Source organism: Molothrus ater, chromosome 1, assembly GCF_012460135.2.
Source record: "Molothrus ater isolate BHLD 08-10-18 breed brown headed cowbird chromosome 1, BPBGC_Mater_1.1, whole genome shotgun sequence".
Taxonomy (NCBI): Eukaryota; Metazoa; Chordata; class Aves; order Passeriformes; family Icteridae; genus Molothrus; species Molothrus ater.
The window spans coordinates 15,124,021-15,147,770 of NC_050478.2; the positions used below are offsets into that span (position 1 = coordinate 15,124,021).

General features: G+C 37.6%; 1 protein-coding gene across 4 annotated transcripts in view; it reads left to right on the forward strand.

The window, feature by feature from the left end:
- Window positions 1-23,750, forward strand: part of ARHGAP12 (Rho GTPase activating protein 12) — a 75,242-nt gene that overhangs the window by 48,807 nt on the left and 2,685 nt on the right. For 2 of the 4 annotated variants that reach the window (XM_036401167.2, XM_036401180.2), the window contains 11 exons: window positions 2,150-2,224; window positions 4,959-5,020; window positions 6,626-6,707; window positions 13,016-13,120; window positions 13,479-13,577; window positions 16,115-16,217; window positions 16,958-17,077; window positions 19,921-20,019; window positions 22,084-22,161; window positions 22,939-23,073; window positions 23,333-23,435. In XM_036401167.2, the coding sequence (XP_036257060.1) occupies window positions 2,150-2,224; window positions 4,959-5,020; window positions 6,626-6,707; window positions 13,016-13,120; window positions 13,479-13,577; window positions 16,115-16,217; window positions 16,958-17,077; window positions 19,921-20,019; window positions 22,084-22,161; window positions 22,939-23,073; window positions 23,333-23,435 (1,061 nt within the window). Of the gene's footprint in view, window positions 1-2,149; window positions 2,225-4,958; window positions 5,021-6,625; window positions 6,708-8,780; window positions 8,904-13,015; window positions 13,121-13,478; window positions 13,578-16,114; window positions 16,218-16,957; window positions 17,078-19,920; window positions 20,020-22,083; window positions 22,162-22,938; window positions 23,074-23,332; window positions 23,436-23,750 lie in introns of all 4 variants that reach the window. The other 2 variants (XM_036401188.2, XM_036401174.2) reach the window with 2 other exon arrangements.

Genomic DNA, 23,750 nt, shown 5'->3' on the forward strand with positions numbered 1-23,750 from the left:
GCTCCAGCGGTTCTGAGATCCCGCTGCTGCTCCTTTCTCCTCCTCCTCCTCCTCCTCTGCCTCATGCATCCTTCTGTACTCAGAGTCTTGTGGCACTCCATGAGACACAGCCTAGATGGAGCCCTGATAAATCAAAGCTGAGTGGACACTTCTAGCCTCATGTGCAGTTTATGCTGCACAGGTATGAACGATTTTGTTGGAGATAGTTTGAACTTCTGGCTTCTCTTTTAAAGGAAGACTTTTTATTTTTTGGCATAAGATATACTGCTGTTTCCATTTTGGAAAGAACTTTATGTAGTGCTGCACTGAATGAAGAAGCTTTGGTAAAACATTGAATAAGTGGAGCTGTTTACATTTCTTCAAGGCTCAGTGTTCACATATCGAGAACTTAAACCTAGTGAAGCAAACATGAAAATGTACAAATGTTATGGATAATAACCAAAAGAAACTCTATTTGAGCTGCCATTTGTGAAGTCTTAAGTCAGCAGCCTAAAGCTCCTTTAACAGTCTCCAAACATGTAGGCAGCATGTGTTTTTTATTGGTGAGAAGAAAATAGTTTATATGGAGCACAACATTTGAGAAAATTTAAAACATGTAGTGGAGCAATAAATTAATGTTTTATGGAAAGACAAATAATTTTTAGGTCATTAATGCAGCTGTTTTATTACCACTAGCAGGCACACTGTTAATATATTCTGCTTTAAATTAGTATGTGGAAAGGGAATGTTTCATTACCACAAATACTGGATTTCTTGTTCCAGAGTTGCTTTTACTGTACAAAAGCTACCTCAAATTCAGAATGAAATAGAAAGGAAAGCAACTGGTGTTTGTCTGGATGGGCACAAGAACCCCAAGCTTTCTTTTTAGCTGTCTCCTAGGGAAGCTGTTTTCTGATTATTTTCCTTATTATTTGTTTTTTTCCCCTGGAAAAACAATGGAACTCAACTGTATGAAAATAGGGCAGTCAAAAGAGTACCTGAAATGTGTCACAGTGAAAGTATGGGTTGCCAGGGCTCATGAGAATTTGATGATACCAAACATACTGGTTAACAGTTTATTGGCTGTGGCACATATCTGGATATAGCCATCAGCTAAAAAAATTGATAAGCATCGGAAAAAATACCTTCCTGGGGGAGACAATTGATTTTCTTAATTTGAACTTTTTTTTTTTTCTTTGTAGACATCTGAAAGTATGGAACGTTTAGGCTGTTCTGCTTAGGAATGCTAAAGTTTCTGTTATTATGCTACTGAAAGAACTAGTGGGCCACTTCTAGGTAGATTTGCAAGTGGATTTTAAAGCACAAGTGTGCACAGTGCTATGTAATGCTGCAAAAGCAAACTGGGTTTAGGAGAGCTATCAAGGGATTTAAAAAGAGAGAGGGGGAGAAATGTGTTAACAGTAACAGAGAACAAGTGATGTTTTTCTTCCATTTGAAATTCTTTACCAGATTTTCAAGCAATGTGTTTGTGCAAGGCAATCATTACTTCAGAGGAAATGCACATGCCTTTTTTTCTTTTTTTTTTCCCCTCAGATGGGCAATTTTTCTAGTTTTCAGAGATTAAGTATTTTATTTTGGTCTGTTGTTAACAGTTCAAAACAAAACCCCAAATCTCTAGAGATTTTCAGTGTTTGATTATAAGGAGATTAATGATCATGAGCCACAAAAATTAATAAAGTTGTTATGTGTTTTTCTATATATATAATTTTTTATGCTAATCTTGTATTTACTGACCACACAGAAACATATTGTATTCTTTAAAACCATATTATTTGTATATGGTATCATGTAATCAGCCATTATTTTAAATATACATCATAATTTGATAGCAATGTCATACAAAAAATCTACCCCTTTATAAAGATGAAGGCTTTGCTTGAAGCTGATGCAGCATGTATTAACATATTTTTTTCAAATGGTTATATACTAATTAACCCAGTTTGAGTGTTGTCTGTAAACTTTGTAAGAACACTGTTTAGTAAGTAAGTTTAGAATATAACTGAGAATATTATGAATGCCTAAAAGAAGTACTTTTCTAATCTATGAGTGTGTAAAAAGAAAGATAGAGAAAGCATCTTTAGGTTAAAAAAAGTAATTGTATGAAAGATGATAACAGTATCTGTTGACATTGACTATTTGAATTTTATAGGAATCATCAACTGCTTCTAAGGCTGGTTTTCCTGAAAATGAATCGTCTCCTTCTTCACCAAAGCATCAAGCCACAGTCAGTATGCAAAATGTTTAAATAAATAAGTAGATGTAGAAACTGAGCTATTCATGATTAGAGAATTGAGGGCAAGCCTTCTTGTTCTTGGGAAAAACAATGGGATAAAACTCTTTGAAGGCTTTGCATTTTAAAGGGAATGCATTACATCCAGCTCTGCTTTTGGGAAAAAATGTGCATGTCCTTGTTAAATGCAACTTAGTGATAGTAGATTAGGTCAAAAATTCACTGTGGCCAAATTGTGCCTAATGATGTAGAACTCACTTTGCTTCTTCCAAGAGTCACATCTTCTCACATAGCATCTAGAAAATGCTAACAGTAAAAACAGAAAATTTCCTCTCTTCACACAATCCCTCACTGCTAGCAATAGTTGATATCTCTAATTTTGGCTTGTGTTTCAGTCTTCTTAAAGAGACATTGGGAACCTAGCATAAATAAACTGTGTCCTTTTGTTTTAGTAGAATAACTTCTGGGGAAAAAACCTTAGTCTGCTAAACAGCTTTTTAAAATTTCAGTTTATATTTTAAATGTGATCATTCCTTCTTAAACAGCAGGAAATGAATAAAAAACTTTTTAATTTTGGAACTGTACTACAGTAGCATTGGAATAAGTAACTGGGTCAGTTTTACCAGCCTCTTGATGGGGGCTCAGGGCATTAAAGGCACAACTTTCTGTTTCTTTCTTACTCTGTGTGCAGGGGAATAGTTCTCTGGCTTAGTCCTGATAATCCATTCTCACAACACTTCAAACAGTTTTTTCACAATAAAATAAACATTGTTTATTAAGCAAGCATAGCTGATAATCTTACACAAAAGCAATTATTGCTGCATGGGATCTAATTCCTTTAAATTTGGCTCAGATCTTGAATTTTTGAAACTGTATTTTGCAGAAGAGCTCACTCCTGATTTAGGTAATAGAAAAAACATCTGTATTTTCTTTAGCTGTTCCCTCAGATTCAAATACTCCAAAGAAAGCTGATAAATTTTTGCAAATTTTGATCCTTAACCTGCTTTCCTCTTCTTTTTCCTGATTCCATTAATTTTCCCGTTAGTACCCCCTAGTGTTGCTGCTAAGTAGGGCAGTATGATCCTTGCTCTGAATAATTCTCTGGAACATCCCCACTGGTTCCACTGTGAGTAATTGACTAAAACCATGATTTATTTTGGGAAGTGAGCACAGGTTGCTCAATCACTGTGAAAGTTGGCAACAGCTTGTTCTGCTTGTTAAAGGGTGCAGTGCTTGGGACTGCTGGTCCCTGGTCCACGTGGATCACAAATAGAGTAATCTAAAGAATGGGATAATTCATTTGTTTGGCCTTTGGGAGAGTGGATGAGGGAAGGGGCTCACTTCTTCTGTTGAAAATACTAGTTTTGGAAAATAAAGCATCTGTCACTGGCTTGGAAAAGCATTTCAGCCCAGTGAAGATATTAAACTGAGTAAGAGCAGCAGTTACCACTGGACTGAAGTAACATCTGATCCACCAGCTAAGCACCTTTGTCCTTGATGATGTGTCTTTTCTGTATTTTACATGCTGGCCTTGAAACATGCAGGTAGAATTTTTAAAGTCCATGAAAACAGATCTATGTCTCTGATAAGAGTGTTGTCCATGGTATCCCAGCCAAAAAAAAATTTCTTCAAAATTATATTGTGCAGTTATGGTCTATTTAAATTTGAGATTGAGAGGAAAATTCTGAAGAGGATCTATCTTCTATTTTCTTTGGATCTAGAATTTAGGTCATTTTTTTAAATGATAAAAGTAATTTGGATCCATTCCCCAGTTGATTGTTTCAACTAATAGCTTATTACATACATTAGGAACTGTTAGAAGCTGTTACTGAAAAGGAATTGATGATAAAATAATTTAGCATTCTTTTAGCAGCACTGGCTGGTCAGGCAAGGCTGGGGTGTCAGAAGAAAATGGTAGATTTTCATACCTCATTTTAAGGTGATGGTTTAAATGAATCTTTCTATCCTAGAATGCTTTTCAACATTGCTTCATTTTGTTATTTTTACACAGGGACTATAAATATTCACTTCAAATCTTTGAAACTTGCAAACAGTCTTCTTGTTCAGCAGTGTTCTTCTCCCACCAATCACTGACTGGTGTTCAATTTTTTTTTGTAGGCATGCTAATATAGATGGTTTTCATCAACAAGACATAACTAAGTAGTTTAAAATTCTACTATTTTCCATGGGGATAGGAAGAAAAGAGGACATCAAAGAAGTGTTTCACTCTTCTGTTTTTAACATGAATATGTTAATTTTTTATGCACTTCAACCATGTTTTATTTAAAATAAGAAATTATATTCAAATTAATAGGAAGAATTTATATGGGATTCTAGGCTGGTTTTTTGTCAGCCACCTCCTTTTTTAGTAAAGGACTACTGTGCTATTATTATATTACTATTATGCAAATCATTATAAATTTTACGTTAATAATTTTCACTGTCTGCTATCACAAATTATTGAATTTAGCTTGTCCAAAGAACCTTGGTCTTGATGAGGAAAAGCTTTTTACCCTCTGAATAGTAATAAGTGCTTTCCCAGGGGAATTTTGATTTTGCTGATCTCTGAATATTTAAATATGCTTAAAGTCAGTTTCTTGAAGTTTTGATACAAGCAAAGATGGCTCACTGCCAGAAATGGATTATTTGGGGGATTGAATTCTGTGATGTGATGTTAATAGAAGCAGACTTTCTTTTCTATTTCTTATGTCTTACTCTTATCTTACAGGGTCAAGAAAAGTATGGGTTATTAAATGTGACAAAAATCACAGAAAATGGGAAGAAAGTTCGGTAAGTCTTGGACTTGAAAAGTGCATGTGCTTAGGGTTTATCAAAGGTCTTTTGTATTAGGACAGCCTACTGGGGTTTGCAACTTCTTACTTTTTGTGTGAATTTGCCATAGAGGTTTTTCTGTGTGACACAGCTTGACCTTAGCCCATGTGTTTGTCCCAGTGAGCTAAAGCTGAGGGACTGCAGAGAGCCAGAGGCTCATGGATCAGGGCTTCACACAGGCCAGCCATTTCCTGAAGGGGCATTGATGAGAGACAGCTCTTTAAAATGGGATTGCTTGATTGATTGATTTACTGAAGAACAAATCTGTATAGGTTATAGTGTGTCTAGTTCCTTGGATAAAATCAGTGTAAGAGGAGCTTTCAGACTTTCACTTGCTGTGCTTTAACGTCGAAGGAGTGTACATCCATGTGCTCCCTAATTCTTCCTTCACTGTGCTTGTGAAGGCTTTGGAGCAGTGTATTGCCCAATGTCAGTCTCCTGTAGGTGATGAGTGACCTCATTTCTAACTTTCCTCTGTGTCCCAGGCAGCAATTTGCACTATAAATCATAATGTGTAATCAGGTGATGCTGTCTAACTGCATTTCTGGTGTTTTGAATCAGTGGCCAATACTGCAGAGGTGTGGCATCCTCAGAGTTAATTTAGATTTGCTTCTTGCCTTTTCCCCCCTTGTTATTGTTTTTTGGTTAATTTAATCTTTTAGACTAATAGTGTGTTATATCTAGTTCAGTGTTTCCCAGAGTTGTGATACACGAAACATTTCTGTTCTGAGGATTAAATAGCCAACACCCAGCTGTTATTGTAGACCCACCCTGACCTAGTCCAGTCTGGCTGGGCAGCACGTCTGACCTCAGCCTGATTCCTCAGAGTTCTTCTGAGAGTTTGCTAGGGCTGGGTAGACAGCAGTGTGTGAGCTGCTGCTGGTGCAATGTGCTGTCATCGTTTACGCTCCATCTGCTGGAATCATTGATCTGGATTGTTGCGCTGCTGAACAGAAAGATGCATCGTGGCCATCCTGTCACTTTGAGAGCTGTTAAGTAATAATTCATGTTGGGCAATGGGCATAGATATTCAGGGCTTGTCAAGATTTTTTTTTTTAATAACCTCAGGAGAACAGGTCTGCTGGCATAAAATCAAATAGTCAGACAACTGAAACAACTTGTTCTTTCTCTTAATTTTTCAGATGTGTAGGAAATACTTTTTTGCCAATATAAATGAGCTTATTACATAAACATGGGACAGTTGCATCTCAGATCAGTGAATTTCAGAATTATGCAGTAGTTTGGCATGTTCTGTTAAGTACACAGGGAGCTGAGCGTTCCAGATTAGCCCCTTTGAAATTATAATTGCATGGTGTTCTCTTGGTGTACTGCTTCTACTACTAATTAGCTTTGTTTGATTTAGACTTTGATGGTCAGGCTGGGATTGTTAACATATGTTTCCTTCTACAAATATGATAGCAATTAAGACTTACTGATGCCACTAATGACTATATATGTGCTTAACTATATTAACTTACAGGTCAGCTGAGCAACAATGATCGACGGTTTAAATATCTGCTTTCAGAGTAAATTTATTTTGTGTTTGTTTACAATTATTTACAGAAAGAATTGGATGTCATCGTGGGCAGTGTTACAAGGGTCATCACTGCTGTTCACTAAAACCCAAGGAAGTGGAACTGGCTGGGTAAGCCCAGGAACATCCCCCACCCTCATTGAAGTGTTAGTCATGTAAAGCACAATAAACCAAAGCCCTCTTACTTGCAGGGCCTAAATATCTATATATATACACCTAATACAGAAAAAAATACCTGTGTAGAAGTTGGCAAGAAAATAATTTTATGTAACCATAATGTAATTATTATGTAGAGTAAGAAGAAAACCAGATATATGTATGTATTTTTGACAGGCAAGAAGCTGATAGCATTCAGGTGTTTCTTAGGCTTGAAGTTATTTCTCCAGGCCAAATTAGTGTTCTTTACTAATTAGTAAAGAACACTAATTTGTGTTCATTAGTGTTCTTTACAAATGTGTTTGTCTAAACAGTTTGTGTGTTTTACCATTCTTGGGGTTTTTTTTGTAAACTCCAGGTAATTTTGAATGTGATGCATATAATAAAGAAAGTAGTCTGACACATGGCTTCTTGCCTTGGCCTATTCGATCAATGCAGTGTTGTTGTCTTAGGATTTAGTCTTTGTCTTGCTGGATTCCATATTTTGTTCTTGGTCTTCACAGTGCATGATAAGTACTTGTACTTATTTTGTTGTCTGATGAAGACCAAAAGAGAAACATCACACTGAACATGATGATTATTCAAATTTTTTATCACCTCTAGTGTAATAGCACTATCATAAAGTTGCTGTATTTATCCAGCTGCATTCCTGCATTAATAGGTATAGAAATGGCTCTTTATCTATGGCTTTCATAGCCTCTTTTGGAGGTCTGACATTAAACTGTGTGGATCTCCTCTAATGAGTAAAGACAGGCCAGAGCCAGTGTTCATCATTTTCATGTGAATTCCAGCAAAATTGCCTCTTACAGAGCTGTGCTATCTTGCTGTGCTTTACTGGTCTTTCTACCTGCCTCACTTTCTCCTGCTGTGCTTCATTATGGATAATGAATTGGAATTGACAATTCCTTTCCATAGTATTGATTTTTTTTCAGACCTGTAAATATATTTTCCCCCCCATCCTGTAGAAGGGGTGGTTGGAAGAAAATAGATGAGGATAGATAAATAAAACTTGGAGTAGAAGAGAATGAAAAAGGGAAAGTTGGGCAAGATGATCATGCAGAGGGAGGAAAGAAAAACAATAAAGATGAAAGGCATGAAAGAAGGTCAATTCCACTGTATGGCAGGAAGTGGATTTTGGTTACTTCTGTGATTGACTTCTGCAGCCAAAGATCCAAAAAGTGTTTCAGTTTTTCAGATATTAATAGGCATATTGCAAAGTAAAAGTTCTGACTGTGTAACTAGTCAAGTTCCAAAATCTCATTTACGGCTACTAATACTCTGAATTCAGGTGTGGCTGTAAATCAAAAGAACTGTCTTTTCCAGCTGTATGTTCATATCATTAAAACACACAATGCTAAACTGTTCATGAATATATGATAATGATGATGTCTGCCCAAATTAATTATCCATAAAAGATAAGCTATAAGCAGAGTTGCATGATTTATGGGCACTAGTGTAAGTCATGTTATGCCAGATAGAATAATATAAAAATAAATAAAAATCTTAACAAATAAGTTTAAAAATAAAAATGTGTAAATTCTTTTGATAATTTAAGTGGAGCAGAAGTCCCATAGTCAGAGTATTTCTGAAAGACACTATCAATTGTGTGTAGTGTAAAGCACTAGAGTAGGGTCAGCAAAATAAATATCAACAGTACAAAGAGAATAAAATGAAGCTGGAAATATTAAAAGAGAATCTCTCTCAAGGACCTAATGTTTTACACCTGCATGATCATAGCTGACTTTGTAGATATGTAATTGAGTGTTCAGCACACACTCTTCTTGGTTTCCCTAGGCAATTTTTGTTTTTTAGGTATTCAAAATTCCACCTCACCTCTCAAACTTTGTTCTGTGTCCATATTTTAATAAGGTGAAGTCAAGTCTAAGAGTGTGACATATGATAAGAATTACATTTCTTCTTCACCTTATGAGAATATTTAGCATTCATCTAGTGATTGATATGACCATATCTTCTTTTTTTGTGCATTGTTTTTTGACTTCATCACTTTTCTTCCTTTTTCTCATCAAGTCATTTTGCCAAGGGGGCTCAATTCCTGAGCTCTTGCTCTCGCTGCTTTCTTCTTGGAAAAATGCTCTCAGTCATCGACCTGCTGTCACCTATGTAAACTCTGCCCAAGTTTCAGCTATCACTGTATGTGTTCTTGTTGCATGCCTCTTGTCACTGTAAGGCTATTTGCTACTAATCCTGAAAGTAAACTTGAATTTTTCCAAGATTTAGTTTTGACACTACATATAAGAGCTCATGTATCTTGTTGGCTGTTTTTGAAAGTCATCCAAGGTGCAAATTAACACAAGTTTATTGCAATAATCCTGTAATTGTTCCACTGGAACAAAGTAGAAAGCATATCTGGTTCATTGGTGCTAGAATTATAAACCCAAATTTGCCTACTATTTGAACCACTAGTGCCTTGACTAATAAGCAGCATGATATTCTGATTTTTTAACAGATATTTTGTCTGATTCATTCTAACTCAACTAATTTGGAATCTTTTTATGGTGCCTATGATACCTTTGATACAATGGTGTACATGTTGTTTGATAATTCTAGCTGTAATTGGAATACCCAAAAATGTAAATGTTATGCATGAAGAGGTGAAAGGAAAAGAGCACAAGGATGTTCTGGCTATATTCCACATAGAGAAAGCTGATGTAAATTTATAGGATTTTTATATGTAATTTAAGCATCTGTAGTTATGTTCTGAAAATGCCAAGCACAGAAGAGCTGCCTATCAAAAATTCATTAATTAACCTTGTGTTTAAAATGATTCAATGTCTTTTTCTTGTTCATGAAATTAATTGCTCTGTATATGGAAGCCTGGAACAGATAACTTGTGGGCAGTTTGGTAGCCTTGTAAAAGGCTACTTATTATAAGGAGATCTGGATGTTTTTTAAAAGTATTTTTCATTCAGTTTTTGGTGTGAATGAGATGTATTATTGTCCAAGTGACAGGGCTTCATAAAGCAAAGAAAATGGCAACTGCTTAGAAGGATTCATCTGTCAGCTGTCTATAATAGTGACGTGCTCTCAGTGACAAGTACAGTGGTGGCAAACCAAGCCTGTAAACTTCCCAAACATCAAGGAAATAGATGCTCTTCAAGATTCATCTGAGCAAACTATTTTTGATGTTACACAACTGTGATTTTAGCCAAGGATGTTATGTGTACATTGCCATAGTTCATCAGTATTGAACTGCTGATTATGCAGGAGCTCAGATACTTTTGTGAAAACTTTTTAGGATGCAAATGGTCCTATCAGCCTGGTTAAAAACAATCCATCATTTTGCTGTGACAATAAAGGATTTCTTTTGCTTTTTTTTAATTTTTTTTTTTTTTTTGCTTAAGCTGTAGTTTTGAAACTCCCCTGTCAGCCAAAAAGGTGCATCTGTCTCCACAGCTTTCTTTCCACACTCCATCCAAAGATGAGGAGGACTTGGAATTAAAGCATCCTACCCAACTCTAATTAGAAACAGAATTACAAGAATGTCAGGTGTCATTTGTACATCCAAAGTCTTCCCATAAATAACTTCCAGTTCTGTTTCCAAAGAATGCTAGAATGTGTCATAGTACAGACTGTGTGGTTTGTCCCTGTGCAGGCTTCCAGGACTTGGAGAAAATCGTGAAAATATTGAAAATGCCTTCTATTTATTGTTGTCAGTACACCTCTTAAAGGCTGCTGTTAAACTGCACAGCATCTATTCTATCTAAAGCAAAGAAAGCACCCTAGTCTTTCAAAAAAGTTACCTCTCCCATGCAACCAGCATAAGTACATCCCATGACTATGTTTTTTGTCCAAAAAAAGGTGTCAGATGTGACTGTAGGACAGCTTCATATCTAGGACAGCTGGCAGTACCACATACAGACCTCTCCCTCTTTCTGTCTTCCACTGCTGCCCTTTCCAATATTCCCAGACAGCTCAAAAGAGGAATCCAGAAAGAGTAAAGTGTCTGCTCAGTAAGAGCTGGATTTCTCTTGACTGGTGCTGACTAGGTAGCACTGTTTTGTGAAAGCAGACTCAAGATCTGTGTGGCAGCAGATGCAAAAGGAAAGGCTTTTTTTTGAGCTGTCAGCAGAACCTGCTGGCTTCAGGAGGGCTCAATTGCCTTCAGCAACCTTTGTGTGCAGGTTGTGTCATCAGCCCTGTGCAGCCTTGCTCCTGAAAGCTTTGAGGAAGGAAATGGCTGCTGGCATCTCATTTTCATAGGTCTGGGAGCAGAAAAGAGCCTTGACAGGAAAGCTCAAAGGAGAGTCTGCATGGTAAACTTAAAATGTCCTTGAATAAAAAGGTTGTGACAAGTATGTAATGTGTTGGTATTTAAGAAGAGCTTTGCAGGGTAGCTGGATTATTTGCCTGGGTTTCCCCATCCTTGGCTCTCACACAGCAGTTTGGCCAACATTTGAGTGAAGGAGTGGTAAAAGTCTTCTTTTTTTTGGTCAAAACAGCACTGACAGGTGACAGTTTTTTTTCTTTCTTTTGGTCAAAACAGCGCTGACAGGTAACATTTTTTTCTTGTTATCTGCTGATATCACCTGTAGCAAGTCCTGTCCTGTGAATCTCAGCATCATGTGGGCTGTGGTTTTAACTAATTGCCCCCCTGCCCCAATCCTGTAGAGGACTTTGGCACTAGTTTCCCATTCTCTCCAGTGCCAAACTCTATAAATTGATTTAATTTTTTTTTCCAACACGCAGCAAGATTGATCTAGACTGCTGGGAAGTGCGTCTGGGACACTTTGGGTGTGTGTGCAGCAGTTATGTGACTTTCTCTTGAACAGGCAGCTGCTGCAAGAGCCAAAATGGCCCAGAGATTGTTCTTTGGACTCTGCTGCTGAGCTGGGCTTCTCTCAAAAGCTCTGCTCTAATCAATGAGAAATGTTCTTGGATGAGGTATCTGAGAATTAAGTTAGAAAGTGGAAGGTGGTGGGGATTTTTTTCCCAAGTGCTAATTGGCATCAGGAGTACAGCCCTATTCTGATATTTCATGAGTAAAATAAAGAAGTTAAGATGCTGCTTTCCATTCAACACTTCTTTGCCCTTAGGACTCTAGACTGGAGATTTTCCAGTGGTAAACAGCCTTTCTGAAACACAATTAGCATTAATTAACATCCATGCTGGGAGTTTAATCAGAAGCAGCAGAGTAGTCCTGTTTTCTGAACCATCTTTTCTCCCCTTGGGTATGGCTGTTCTTGCACAGGCTGGAAACTTGTGTTTGCAGCAAGGAGCTTGTCCTGGGGCTTAGGTCCCCCAGAGCTGTCACAGGAGCAGCACTCACACATCAAAGGCTTTGTGAAGAAATAAGAATCTTTCTGGGGGAGCAGATGCTACAAGGTTTTCCTGGAACTACAGCATGAAATTTCTGTGCTGTAACTGAGGGACTTGCAGCTTTCCCTGTTCCATATTTTACTCATGTCACTCACATTTAGAGCTTTTTGTTTGTGTGGGCCATTGAACTGGTTTCCTTGAGGAATTACATTTCAAAGCTATGTGGTGTATGTTGAAATCATAGTAAAAGTACTTTTAAAAATTCTGATATCTAATATAAATGTGAAGGTAGGAGGTAAGAATAGCTCCCTGAGGTTTTCCTCAAAATTGTTTGAGGGTTACTTGTGGGTTATTTGCTCTTTAGTAAACAGCCAGTGAGTTCTGTTTACTTGGTCGGGCATACTCCAGTATTGCAATAGAAGCACTACAGACAAGTATAGAAGTGTTGGGGGATAAATGTTTTTAAAAATTATAAATAGAGAAATGTACAAACTGAGAGCGCTCTTTCAGTGTGGAGGATGTGATTACTGCCCAGCAAGCCTACTGTTTCTGGTTTGATTTTTGGTTTTATATACAACCACTGATAAAGTGGCAGAATGTTTGGGGATGTTTTGCTCAGTTACTTATTAGCTGGTTTTGTTTAAAGCTTGGGACTAGCTGGGCTAAAATCAAGCTACAATCAAATGTTGTATGGACTTCTGCCATTTGTGATAGGAAAAAAATCCCTGCTGGAATCTGATTGGCATTTAAATTTGTAGAATTTTGAGGGCTTTAAGCTGAGCAGCTTGTAACAGACATGCTTAAAGATTGTTCTGTGGAAGGTTTCTTGTTTTCCTGGTGTCATGCCTGTTGATTGGTGGCAAAGTACAGTAACTGGTCTAAGTTGTATAGACTGTAAATAATACATGTTATATTTAAATGATTGCAAGACTGTAAAGAATTTCCTCAGGTTTAATTTTATCATCACTGTTCATAATTTTTTCCAGAAGTTTGGTGTTAATCAATCTAAGCCAGAATTTACAGTGGATCTCAAAGGGGCTTTGATTGACTGGGCCTCGAAGGACAAATCCAGCAAAAAGAATGTTATTGAGGTAAATTATTTTATTTAAATGCAGAATTATATGCACTTCAATTACTGATGTATGAAATTTTCTTTAAGCTTAAAATCAAAAACTCATTAAACTGAGTTTTATCCACTTCTACCTGCTTAAATGTAGCTCTTATTTTAGTACCTGCAAGAAATGTCCATTTTTAATATGTCTGTATGGGATATGCTTTGCAGTTTTAAGCAGACTGTTAATGGCTGTTCTCCCTGGTAAATGTTCTTGACTGTCTGTGTATTAGCTAACAATTTTGCCAGTGAGAAGTTTAATTTGATTTAAATGATTTTATTTCTGAACTGTAGTGTGTTTATCAGTTCTGATGATATCTGTTTTTATTTCTTTAAAGCTAAAAACTCGCCAAGGTACTGAGCTCTTAATTCAATCAGATAATGACAGCTTTATTAATGAATGGTATAAAGTTCTTAACTACACCATCAATAATCAGGTATGTATTTGTATCATGAAGGTTCTATTTTCACAGTAATATTATTTAGTAAACTAATTGATACAACAACTTCTAAAGTTTCATGTGCATCTTCATTTACTGATTTTCTTGGGAGCAGGCAGGAGTTTGAGAATACGGCAGTTCCTGGTGGTGGTGAGTGAAATATAATTAATAGTGGCAAAGGGAGAAAGATGGTCCACTGGCTTAAGATGCAGAAGGTGTGGGCTGACATCCATCTCAGAAATGAACTTACTTCTCTGGCCAAATACTTGTTCTGTCTCAGTGACCTGAAAGGTTCTGATAGAGAGGGAATGAAAGGGGGAGGATGGCCAAGGGACAACTTAATGACGTACATTTATTAGCATTTGATACTGCTCTTCACTTATTACAGCTGCACTGAAGTGCAGATTGAAAGTCCTGGCAAAATACTGTGTTATCTCTTCTTATCTGACAGCATAATGCCAAGTATTTAATTATCAGAGAAGTGCTCAAGTGTTTGCTTTTGATATTGCCAAATAGGATTAACAGTTTTTAAATTCAGAAGTTGGAGGAGATCTTGGAGAAAATATTGCTCTCTATCAAGTTTACTTCATGTGTATTCTTACTTTTTAATAGTTCCAGGCTTGACTGCTGTCCATAAGCTCCAGTTACATTGCTTTCAATGCCAGTCAGTGGCTTTCATTTCTCTTAGCTCTGTTAGTGCTTTTCACATATGGGTGTTTTCCACCAAACCACAGCAGGCTAATATGAATGGTTGAGTTTCTTTCTGAGCACTCGTGGTATAGTTCCTAATCTGCTCTGTCCCTGGTGTGGGAATGTCATGGCCCTTAATACCCAGGCAAGGCAGAGTCTCCCAGTCACTCAGGGACCCCTTCTCCTGCCTGCCCTGTGTAACACAACTGAGGCCACTCCTTCCCTGCTTAAATAAGAGTGAAGATGGAAAGACTGAGATATGCTGCGATGGGAGGTAATACATGTTTGGTTGAGGAATGGTGGAATAAGGAGAGTTTATGTGCATTCTGGAGGAAATGGTGATGGATACTGCTGGGAGCTGGTAGCCAAGAGACCCAAGACTACAAGGCATAAGTCAAGAAAGTGCATTAGAGTACCTGATAATTTGAAGCACTGAAGCTTTGGGTACAAAAATCCATCAGATCTAAAGCCAACTTTTAATTTTGGAAAGTTTATGGTAAAAATAGCTGTGATCTCTTTCCCATGACCAAGGTACTATTGCTAGCATGACAAGATCTTCTTCAAAAGAAAAGGCAGATCAGATTCTGTTCTCTTTGTTCCCTCAGGCTCTGTTGTGGCAGTGTCCTGTACAAGAGGAACCTGCAAAGGATGTGGCTGCTCTTTTTTAAATGCAGAAATTTCCTCATTTTTACTTTAGACTTGTTGCATAGTACAAACTAGATCCCAGATGACTTTTTTCCAAAGCATTTAATAGTTTTAAAATACGCCAATCCTAAAAAGCTTTGAGGCCTCTTGAAGAGTGGCAGAGGATCCTTAATGGGGACATTATTTGGGCAGTTGAATATATTGATCTGTGATGTGTAAAAAGGCTATCCAAAGCTTTTGAAAAGGAACAGGAATGAAGGTGTTTAAAGGTAACAGGTTAAAGTACAGCTTAGTCCAGGAAGTCATGCTGCTGCTCAGGGCTCTGGAGGGCACAACCTTGCCTCATTTTAGGATTTCCTTCCTTGTAAAAGAAAGCACTCTACAGTCAGATTTTGGCAACTGTGTAGCAGTCCAGTTCACTTCAGCTGAAGTGAGGTAAGACATGCACTGGTTGGGAAGGGAATATGTTGTACTGAAGCTGAGGAAGTTTCTTTCCCCATTTCCTAGTATGTCTGCAGTCACACACGTAGCCTGGGCTGCAGGTGCGATCAGCAGACTCTGGAATCTGCCTCCACACTTCAGCATGATCTGTGTTTTCACTTGACAATGTTTAATGAGCATATGCTGAGATAGCAGGAACACTGGGAAAGAATTTTAGACACTGGTACACTTATTTTTCTGGGAGAATTCAGTGTATGTTTTGACAGTAGTGAGATTTTTCCAACTGATAGTTCCATTTTCTATTAAGAAAATTTTACTTATAGAGAAAAAAAATTGGGTAAATGCTCTAGAAATTTTTTTCTAATCCATCAGTCAGGCATTTCTGTGGCAGACCATTAAATAGCTGATGTTTGTCTATTGGATTTGGAAAATAAGCCCAACCAAAAATAATTTCTGTTGTTTATGGGTTGATGTAATTAAGTGTTATCATGAAAGGTTGGTTGTACTTTGTTCAATGTCCAGCAACATTTTCTTTATCGAGTCTTATGAATAAATAGTGTTTCTCAAAGTTACTCACTCTGCCAATGAGAGTTGTCTCTGAAGATGTTTAACATCTAGAGTTCAGGAAAGAACAAACTGAATGTCATTATAGGGGGAAAATCTGTGTACTGTAGAACTGTCTGCAGGAAATGTGTGTGTTAATGCTGTATTTTCTGAACTGGCAAACTGAGCACTGCATATCTTCTTAAATCCAACAGGTAATAGAGTCTGATGAAGCATTAGATGATGAGGTACCAGATTCGCCTGGAGTGGAAAAACAAGACAAAGAGAAAGAAAATAAAGACTCTAAGAAACTTCGTTGTGAGTTGAAAATTTTCTGTTGATTTATTCTAGCGATGGCAGTTTTGATTTTCTGCATCTTCAGTATTTTGTGTAAATAGGGAAGAATTCAAAAGGACAGCTAAAAATGAAACTACTGGAATTTGGAAACAATCTTAACATAGTTTATTCTACATCTTGATGCCACTTGGTAAATTTTCTTCCATGTTTTATTAATCATACTATAAAAAAGGAAGAAGAAAAGAAGTGTGAAATGTCTTTAGCTCCTGTTGTATGACACATGTGAAACGGGAAAATAAGCAGTCGTGAAATTAATTATTTTCAAGGTGTTGTCAATTGCACAGAAATAGTATCTGACTTACCAGGCAAACTGTTTTCTCTCCCTTCCTTCCAGGCTCTATATGAAATTTTCAAAAAAGTATTTAATTCTTTCAAGATAGTTAATCAAACGAGAGGCAGGACTGGTTTTGAAACATAGCTGCACTTGGAAATTTCCACATCAATTCCCTGTGTAAGCTACTGTTTAGTTGGTTTTGCAAGTTTTTAATGACAGCGTTGTCTCTTGGTACTTTGAGAAATGGATGCTATTTACAAGGAGTTCCAGAAAGTTAAGGATAAAATTAGGGATGACTTGCAAATTCGAGTAGGTTTTTTGTGTGTTTTGGAGGATAATTGTTTTTTTCTTTTAATGCTGGTTCCTTGGCTGATAAATGCAGTGTTGGTTCTGTGGGTAGTAATGCCAAATGTGTTTCTGTTTTCAGCAGTGAAAGCACCCAGCAATATAGACTCCACAGATCAGAAAAAGACCAAAACGAAGCTCAAGAAGTTTCTTACACGGCGCCCTACATTACAAGCTGTCCGTGAAAAAGGCTACATTAAGGGTAAATGAACCTTTTTAACAAAGGACATAATTTGAAAAGCTGAATTTAGTAGTTCATGTGTAAAATGGGGTTAAAATGGTCTAGTTTCAGAGTAAAATACATGTGTATAGTTGGTTTAACAAAAGTCTTGGATGAATAGTGGAACTGGTGATTGCTGTACTTCTCAGTGCTGTTACTGGCCATTAAACTGCTCGGAGGATCCCTCTCCCTCGGCTCCGTGCTGGCCGAACTGCAGTGAAAACTGGGGGCCCAGGAGCCCCTTTGGACTTGGACTCTCTAGCTAAGAAGCACTGCATTCCACCCTTCTGAGCTGGAAATCCAGATATCTGACCCTGATTTGTGCAAACAGGGGAAGGAACAGCCCTTTGGGTACAAAGCTGAGTGCGTGTGCTCACCCAAGGGTGTTTTAGTCCGAGTGGAACCAGACAATCATGTGCCATATCATAAGAAATTAAATATTTAGGAAAACCAGGATGAGGTTACAGGAGTCTTAGCTTAAACATCTTTTTCCCATAACCTTTTTTGAATGTATACATTATTTTAATTGTTTCATGAAGAGTGTTACAGATACTCTTGAATCAAAGTTATGAAAAATTTCTTTTTGTCACAATTTGAGAGAACAGTATTTGCACAGGTTTAAGTTAATGTGTTTGTGTAAATTATTGACTTGGTACTCATTGTAAAACTTCATTTATTTATTTATTTGTATGCTTTAGCAGGACTTGTAGGTGATACTCTACTAGGGTCAAAATAGCATATGGGTAGGCAAATACCAGACCAAATCCTACTGTGATTTGCCTCACCGCATACTTTAACAGGTGTGCTTCTGTTGCATGTGGCATTTGATATATTTGTGTATCTGCAAATATAATTTACTTGTAAATGATGGAAATTTTGTTTGGAATAAGGGAGCATTATTCCCAGACTTTGACGTTTTGCTCTGCTTTACAACTTAATATTCATGTCATGGCTCAGTGACGTAACTTCTGACATTGGCAACAGTGAACACTAAGCCAAGTTTAACTTGTACATGTGCGTGCTAATGACTGGATTTTTAATAAAGGTATTAAGGAATGAGGAGTTTGTTTTTTATTTAAAAGCTTGGTGTAAGTTTTAAAAGTTGGATGGGCACTGTACATTATTGTATGAATGAAGAATGCAGAAGTCTTCATTTAAAAGCCCAGTGTTACTTTGGTGGCTGCTGCAGAACAAGCTTAGTAAATGGAAAGCTTGGCAAATCCAGTATGAGCAGAAAAACTAGTGAAAAGTTCTGGAAGAAAAAATCCACTTGAAACAGCATGCACTAAGTGGAGAAGGAACTGTGTTAAAGTTTTGTTATGTGGAAAATCAAAAGTACAGTTATTACTTTTAAGATGTGAAGAAAAAATACTACTTCTGTATATGTTGTAATTATTAAAGTCGAAGGCAATTGTAGCAAATTACTTTGTTACATGCTACTATTTTCTTCTGCTACCTAATCTGCATTGCTTTACCTGCCACAGCTGCATGCTAGCCTGGCTTTCTGCTGCGTGGGCTTTTTCAATCCTTTGCTACTGATTCTGCTTATAAAGCTCGCTGCGTGAGTAGCTGCCACAGCACTGAGGTGGTGTGGACCACTGGCCTTATCATATCCAGCTAATAATGCCATTAAATGCCCATTTTCATACTGTAAAATTGGTTTGGTGTGCTGTTTGGGTTTCCCAAAGCACTAGTCAAGATGTAAGAGTTGTTAATCTACTGGAATTATTGAACATGAAAAATGGGCTAGGTGCTGTGCATGATGCAAATGCAGGAGCAGTCTCTCTTTTGCAGAAGCTCTGAAGTAAGACACACCAGATTCTGGGAAGATGGCCACTTATGTACCTAATTTAACAGAGTAAACAAACCAACAAACACCCCTTCCCTATAAGAGTGGAATCTTTGCTTCTCTGTCTCAAGACCCCATGTCACCTTCATGCATCTGAACAGAAGAGGCCATCTATTATTTGGGTATCTTTGATGAGAGTCATAGAAATGCATCTATCAAAGGTTTTGGTGATAACAATCTGAGCAAGAAGAATTTAACATGCTGCTAAAATTCACTGAGACATTGCAAGATTCTCCTCTCTGTCCAAGCTAATTTTCATTTTTGCACCACTTTATGATGGAAAATTCTCCCCATGGATTGTGCAGTTTTGAAAATAAGATTCAGATTTACCATTGCCCATAAATATCTGTATTTAGATTCTGACCTTGCAGCCAGGTTGCCTATGCATGGTCAGACTTGCATCCATTCAGAGCTCTGAGGTAAAAGTCTGTCATTTACAAATTTACGTCAGAACTTAATAATGTCAGAAGACTCTACATTAAAGTAAATTAATATATAATGCTGTGTTAAACAGTGGGTGCAGGGAAAGATGACATTTTGCAGAGTTTTTTTCCCAAGCAATGCCAAAAGCTTTCACACCGGTTAAAGTTCATAATCTCTTTGAATTTTTAACAAAGATTGCAATAAATGCATGTTGATCTTGGGACAGGAATGGAGTGTAACAGGACACATTTGCATCCATTACATTTCTTATAACATTATTGATGAAATGACTCATAAAGTATCACCTGATGGATTAAAAGGATTTCAGTAGCAAAACTTCCTTTCTCGTGTAGCTGCTGATGCTCTTCTTACTGGAAGCTTTTCTCGCTGGGAGCTGCTGAGAACTCTGTTCAAAACTTTCCTATTTCCTCTCCAATGCTGCAACAATTGTATCCAGTAGACTTTGCCCTTTGTAGAGGTTTGTCTTAACCTGAACTAGTTCTGTCACTCGTGTCCTGTTCCACTGTAAATCAGTCTCTTTACTTGGTTCCAGATCAAGTTTTTGGTTCAAATCTCACCAGCTTGTGTCAAAGAGAAAACAGCACGGTGCCAAAGTTCGTGAAGCTGTGCATTGAGCATGTTGAGGAACATGGTATGGTTGAATTTTTTGTTTACAAATCTCTCTAGCTCACCACTCTTAATGTTGAACATTTTAATCTTAAAATGCTGTTGGTTTATTTGGGGAAGCTAATCTGAGACTTGTATCTGGAATTAGCGTTGGGTTTTCAAGAGTGAGGACATAGGTGGGATCCAAAGTGGGGAGAGGGGAGGAAATCTTATATCTGAGAAATGGATCTGCTTCAGTATTTGTCAAGCTGAGGAAAAGGCAGGACAGCCTCCTGGCAGCAAGGCTCCAAAGGAAGAGGGAGTGCAAGAAGTAGTAGAAGAGCTCAGCTCATCAAGTTTTTTTTTTTTTCAGATTAAAAATGAGACTATTGAAATGCAGCTATTCATTTTTGGAAGGTTTAAGCATGCTAGCAGTCACTTCTGTTAAAACTTCCTTGAAATGAACTTTTAGGAAAAAGTTCTGTTCCTGCTCTGTGTATGCACTGACTGCCAGAAGACCAGCCTGCTTGTTTGATGCCCTTCAGCCAGTTACACAAATTGCTATATTTTATGCAATTCTGGAGATTATCAGTGTCCACATATTGACTCAGTTTTTGTTTGCTTTGATTGAAAAATATGTATTTCCTACCTAACAACTGAGAACACTTTGTTTGAAAGCTACATGAAACATTCTGGGTTTTCTGCTGTAAAGCACATCTTCACATTTTTGTTGAAAATTTGTTGGTTGTGACTCCTGGCTTGGCTTGTAGTCTCTGTGGGTTTTCTTGCCTGTTTCTTGCTGTTGTCTTTGCCTTATCTCTTGGAAAAGATGACTGAGAGGGGATTATGGAATCTCCATAATCATCATTCAGATATTTACCAGTCCGTTAATCTGAGAACATTCCCTTGAGTATCAGGGTAAGTGTTACAGGGGAATACATGTGAATTCTAAGGCATCTTCCATGGGATCTTCATTTAGCCTCTAGTCCTCTTTGTCAATGTTTCTATCTTATGGCCTGGGAGGGGAGAAAAACTGCTTCCATTGCATTACTCCAGTCTGGCAAACTGCCACCTTGCTTGTGGCAGCAGGCTTTATTCCATTTGTCATCTGAAGATTGTGAGAAAGGGGTTATTTTGCTTTGTTCCTTTTTTTGGTTTTTGTTGGTTTTTTGTTTTTTTTTTTTTTTTTTAATTTTTTTTATTTTAAAGGCAGGACTTCAGTGAAGATAGTGAAGTTTTCCTTTTTTAAATACCTGAGGGGAAGCTGACAGAAATGAACAGCTTTTTTTTCCTACCTCTCCAACTCTTCCTTCTACCAATACACTTCAGATCAGTTCTTTCTGTAAAGGAATGACTAGTGGATTATGGGGAAAAGGGATATGTCAGATGGTGCTGGTAACTGTGCTCTGTTGCATCAGACAACTTGAGGAGCTTCAGGGACTTGCAGGTATTCTGGCAACACTCACCCTCTCAGTGGCACTGACTCACCTGCTGCATCCAAGTGGCTTTTCAGATAAATTCTTTACCTCCTAATCACTGCTGAATAACTGCAGTAGCAACCACAGAGACACAGTTTTCTTCTTTTCTGGTCAAGTGTGCAATCCTGTGAGGCAGGGGCTGCCCATTTTAGTTCTATAGGCTGTTGGGTAGCTCTGAGTGTGCATGTGCATCATTCCTTCTTGTAAACCTGGTCACTTGACAACTTTGAGATGCTTTCTATGCATGACTTGATTGGGTTTTTCTTAACCATACATTAAGAATTGAACATTGTATCCACAAAATACCTGATTACTGCATGTTGGACTCCCATGTATTCCCTGCCCACCCACCAAGAGCATCTTAAGCAAGACATCTGATCTCATTGGGGAAACTTGGAGCTGTTGCCTCATTACTACTTGAATAGGAAGTTTTAGAGATTACTTTGAGCTTGATGCTGCCAAACTTGTGCCAGCAAATTAAACCCCCTCTGTTTTATATGCCCTGCCCATCAAAACAAGATAGTTAAACTTTTTATTTCTTTGTTACAAGGTGGGTTTCCTTTGCTTTTAATTTTGCTAAGTAGACCTATACATATGTAAGTTATTAAAATGGATTTATCCCTTTGTTTCAGGATTAGATATTGATGGCTTATACAGAGTTAGTGGCAATCTTGCAGTGATACAGAAGCTGAGATTTGCAGTCAATCATGGTAAGCTTCCTCCAGTTATATTACAATGGCATTTATTTTCAGATTGTTGAAGTCCATAGAAAGCTAAAGAAAAAGATTTCTCTGTAACATATCATGAGAAATGACTGTCATCCTTGAAGTAAAGTTACTTCAGAATTATGGAACTGACTGTGTAATATACATTACTTGAAAAACCTGATATTCTGGAGGTTTAGTCTCATGTGAAGTATAGTGGCATTGCTAGAATAGAATTCTTCAAAAAAGATGGTAATAGAATTTGAAGAAGGGGAATTGTTTCAGACAAAATATCTCACTGCCTAATGGGAAAACAGCAAGCATGTTAAGCTTGTACTAACATTAAAATTGTAAGTTTATGCGTTTTTTAGTGAGATTTGCTACTGCCTTTTAGTGGGGAGAGGGCTTAGCTCCTCTTCATTGTACTCTGTGTATAAAACCCTTTCTTCTGGCAGTATCTTAGCATAGCCCATCCAGAATCTGACCTCTCATTTTCTGATTGACAGGACCTAACAGTAAATTTTGTGTTACGTCAGCAGCTCCTATTCCCTTCTGGAAAATGCCCTAGGAGTATGTATGTCTATAGTGCAGTAGGCAGAATTTAGCCATCTCTATCTGCTGCTGCAGCTCTGTATCCCAGATTGGGATATGGAATGTGCTGAAGTAGAGCAAGTCTTCACTGCTTTGAAAGCGATAAGTACAGAAGAATAGTTGAGTTTATTTAAAAAAAAATAGCCTTTATAGTTGAAGTATTATAATTAATTATTTATTTTTCTCTCTCAGACGAGAAGCTGGACTTGAATGACAGTAAATGGGAAGATATACATGTCATTACAGGAGCTCTAAAAATGTTCTTCAGGGAATTGCCAGAGCCACTATTCACTTACAACCACTTCAATGACTTTGTCAATGCAATTAGTAAGTCTGGAGAACTTGCATATGGTGTTTGGATAAGTCCTGTACAATTTTAAAAATGATTTTGGACATGAGAAGGACGTTTTGATTGTGAACGGGGTGACTTGTCTGGAATTGCTGCCGGGGCCGGCCGGGAGGTGGCAGTGTCCTATCTCGGATCAGCACTGCGAACCGCGGCTTTCCTGCCCAGCCTCTGAAATTTTATGCTCAAGTTTTAAACAAAAATACTGAACTTTTGTTTCTCAACCTCACCCTTTTGCAGAGCAAGAACCAAGGCAGCGTGTCCCTGCTGTTAAAGATTTAATCAAACAGTTGCCAAAACCAAATCAGGACACCATGCAGGTACTCTTTAGACACCTGAAAAGGTAAGTGACAGATAGAAGGAAAGACTTTGTGTTGCTAATCTTTCCTTAAAGATAAAGAATCCAGTTTAGAGTACTAAGTGACTGTTCTTACTGCATTTTTTATATTGGACTTGATAAAAGCATGTATCAATCTGTTTGGATATGAGCTTGCAGAGCACCAGACTTGAGACAGTATGTTGCATAGTTGTGATATTTGCTGCCAAGTCCTTTAGAGGGACTGTGAGAGGACCAAGAATGACATTTCAAAACAAAACTTTTTTCATAGAGAGGGGAATTACAGCAGCTGTATGTCTTAATAGCAGGACTGCTCATTAA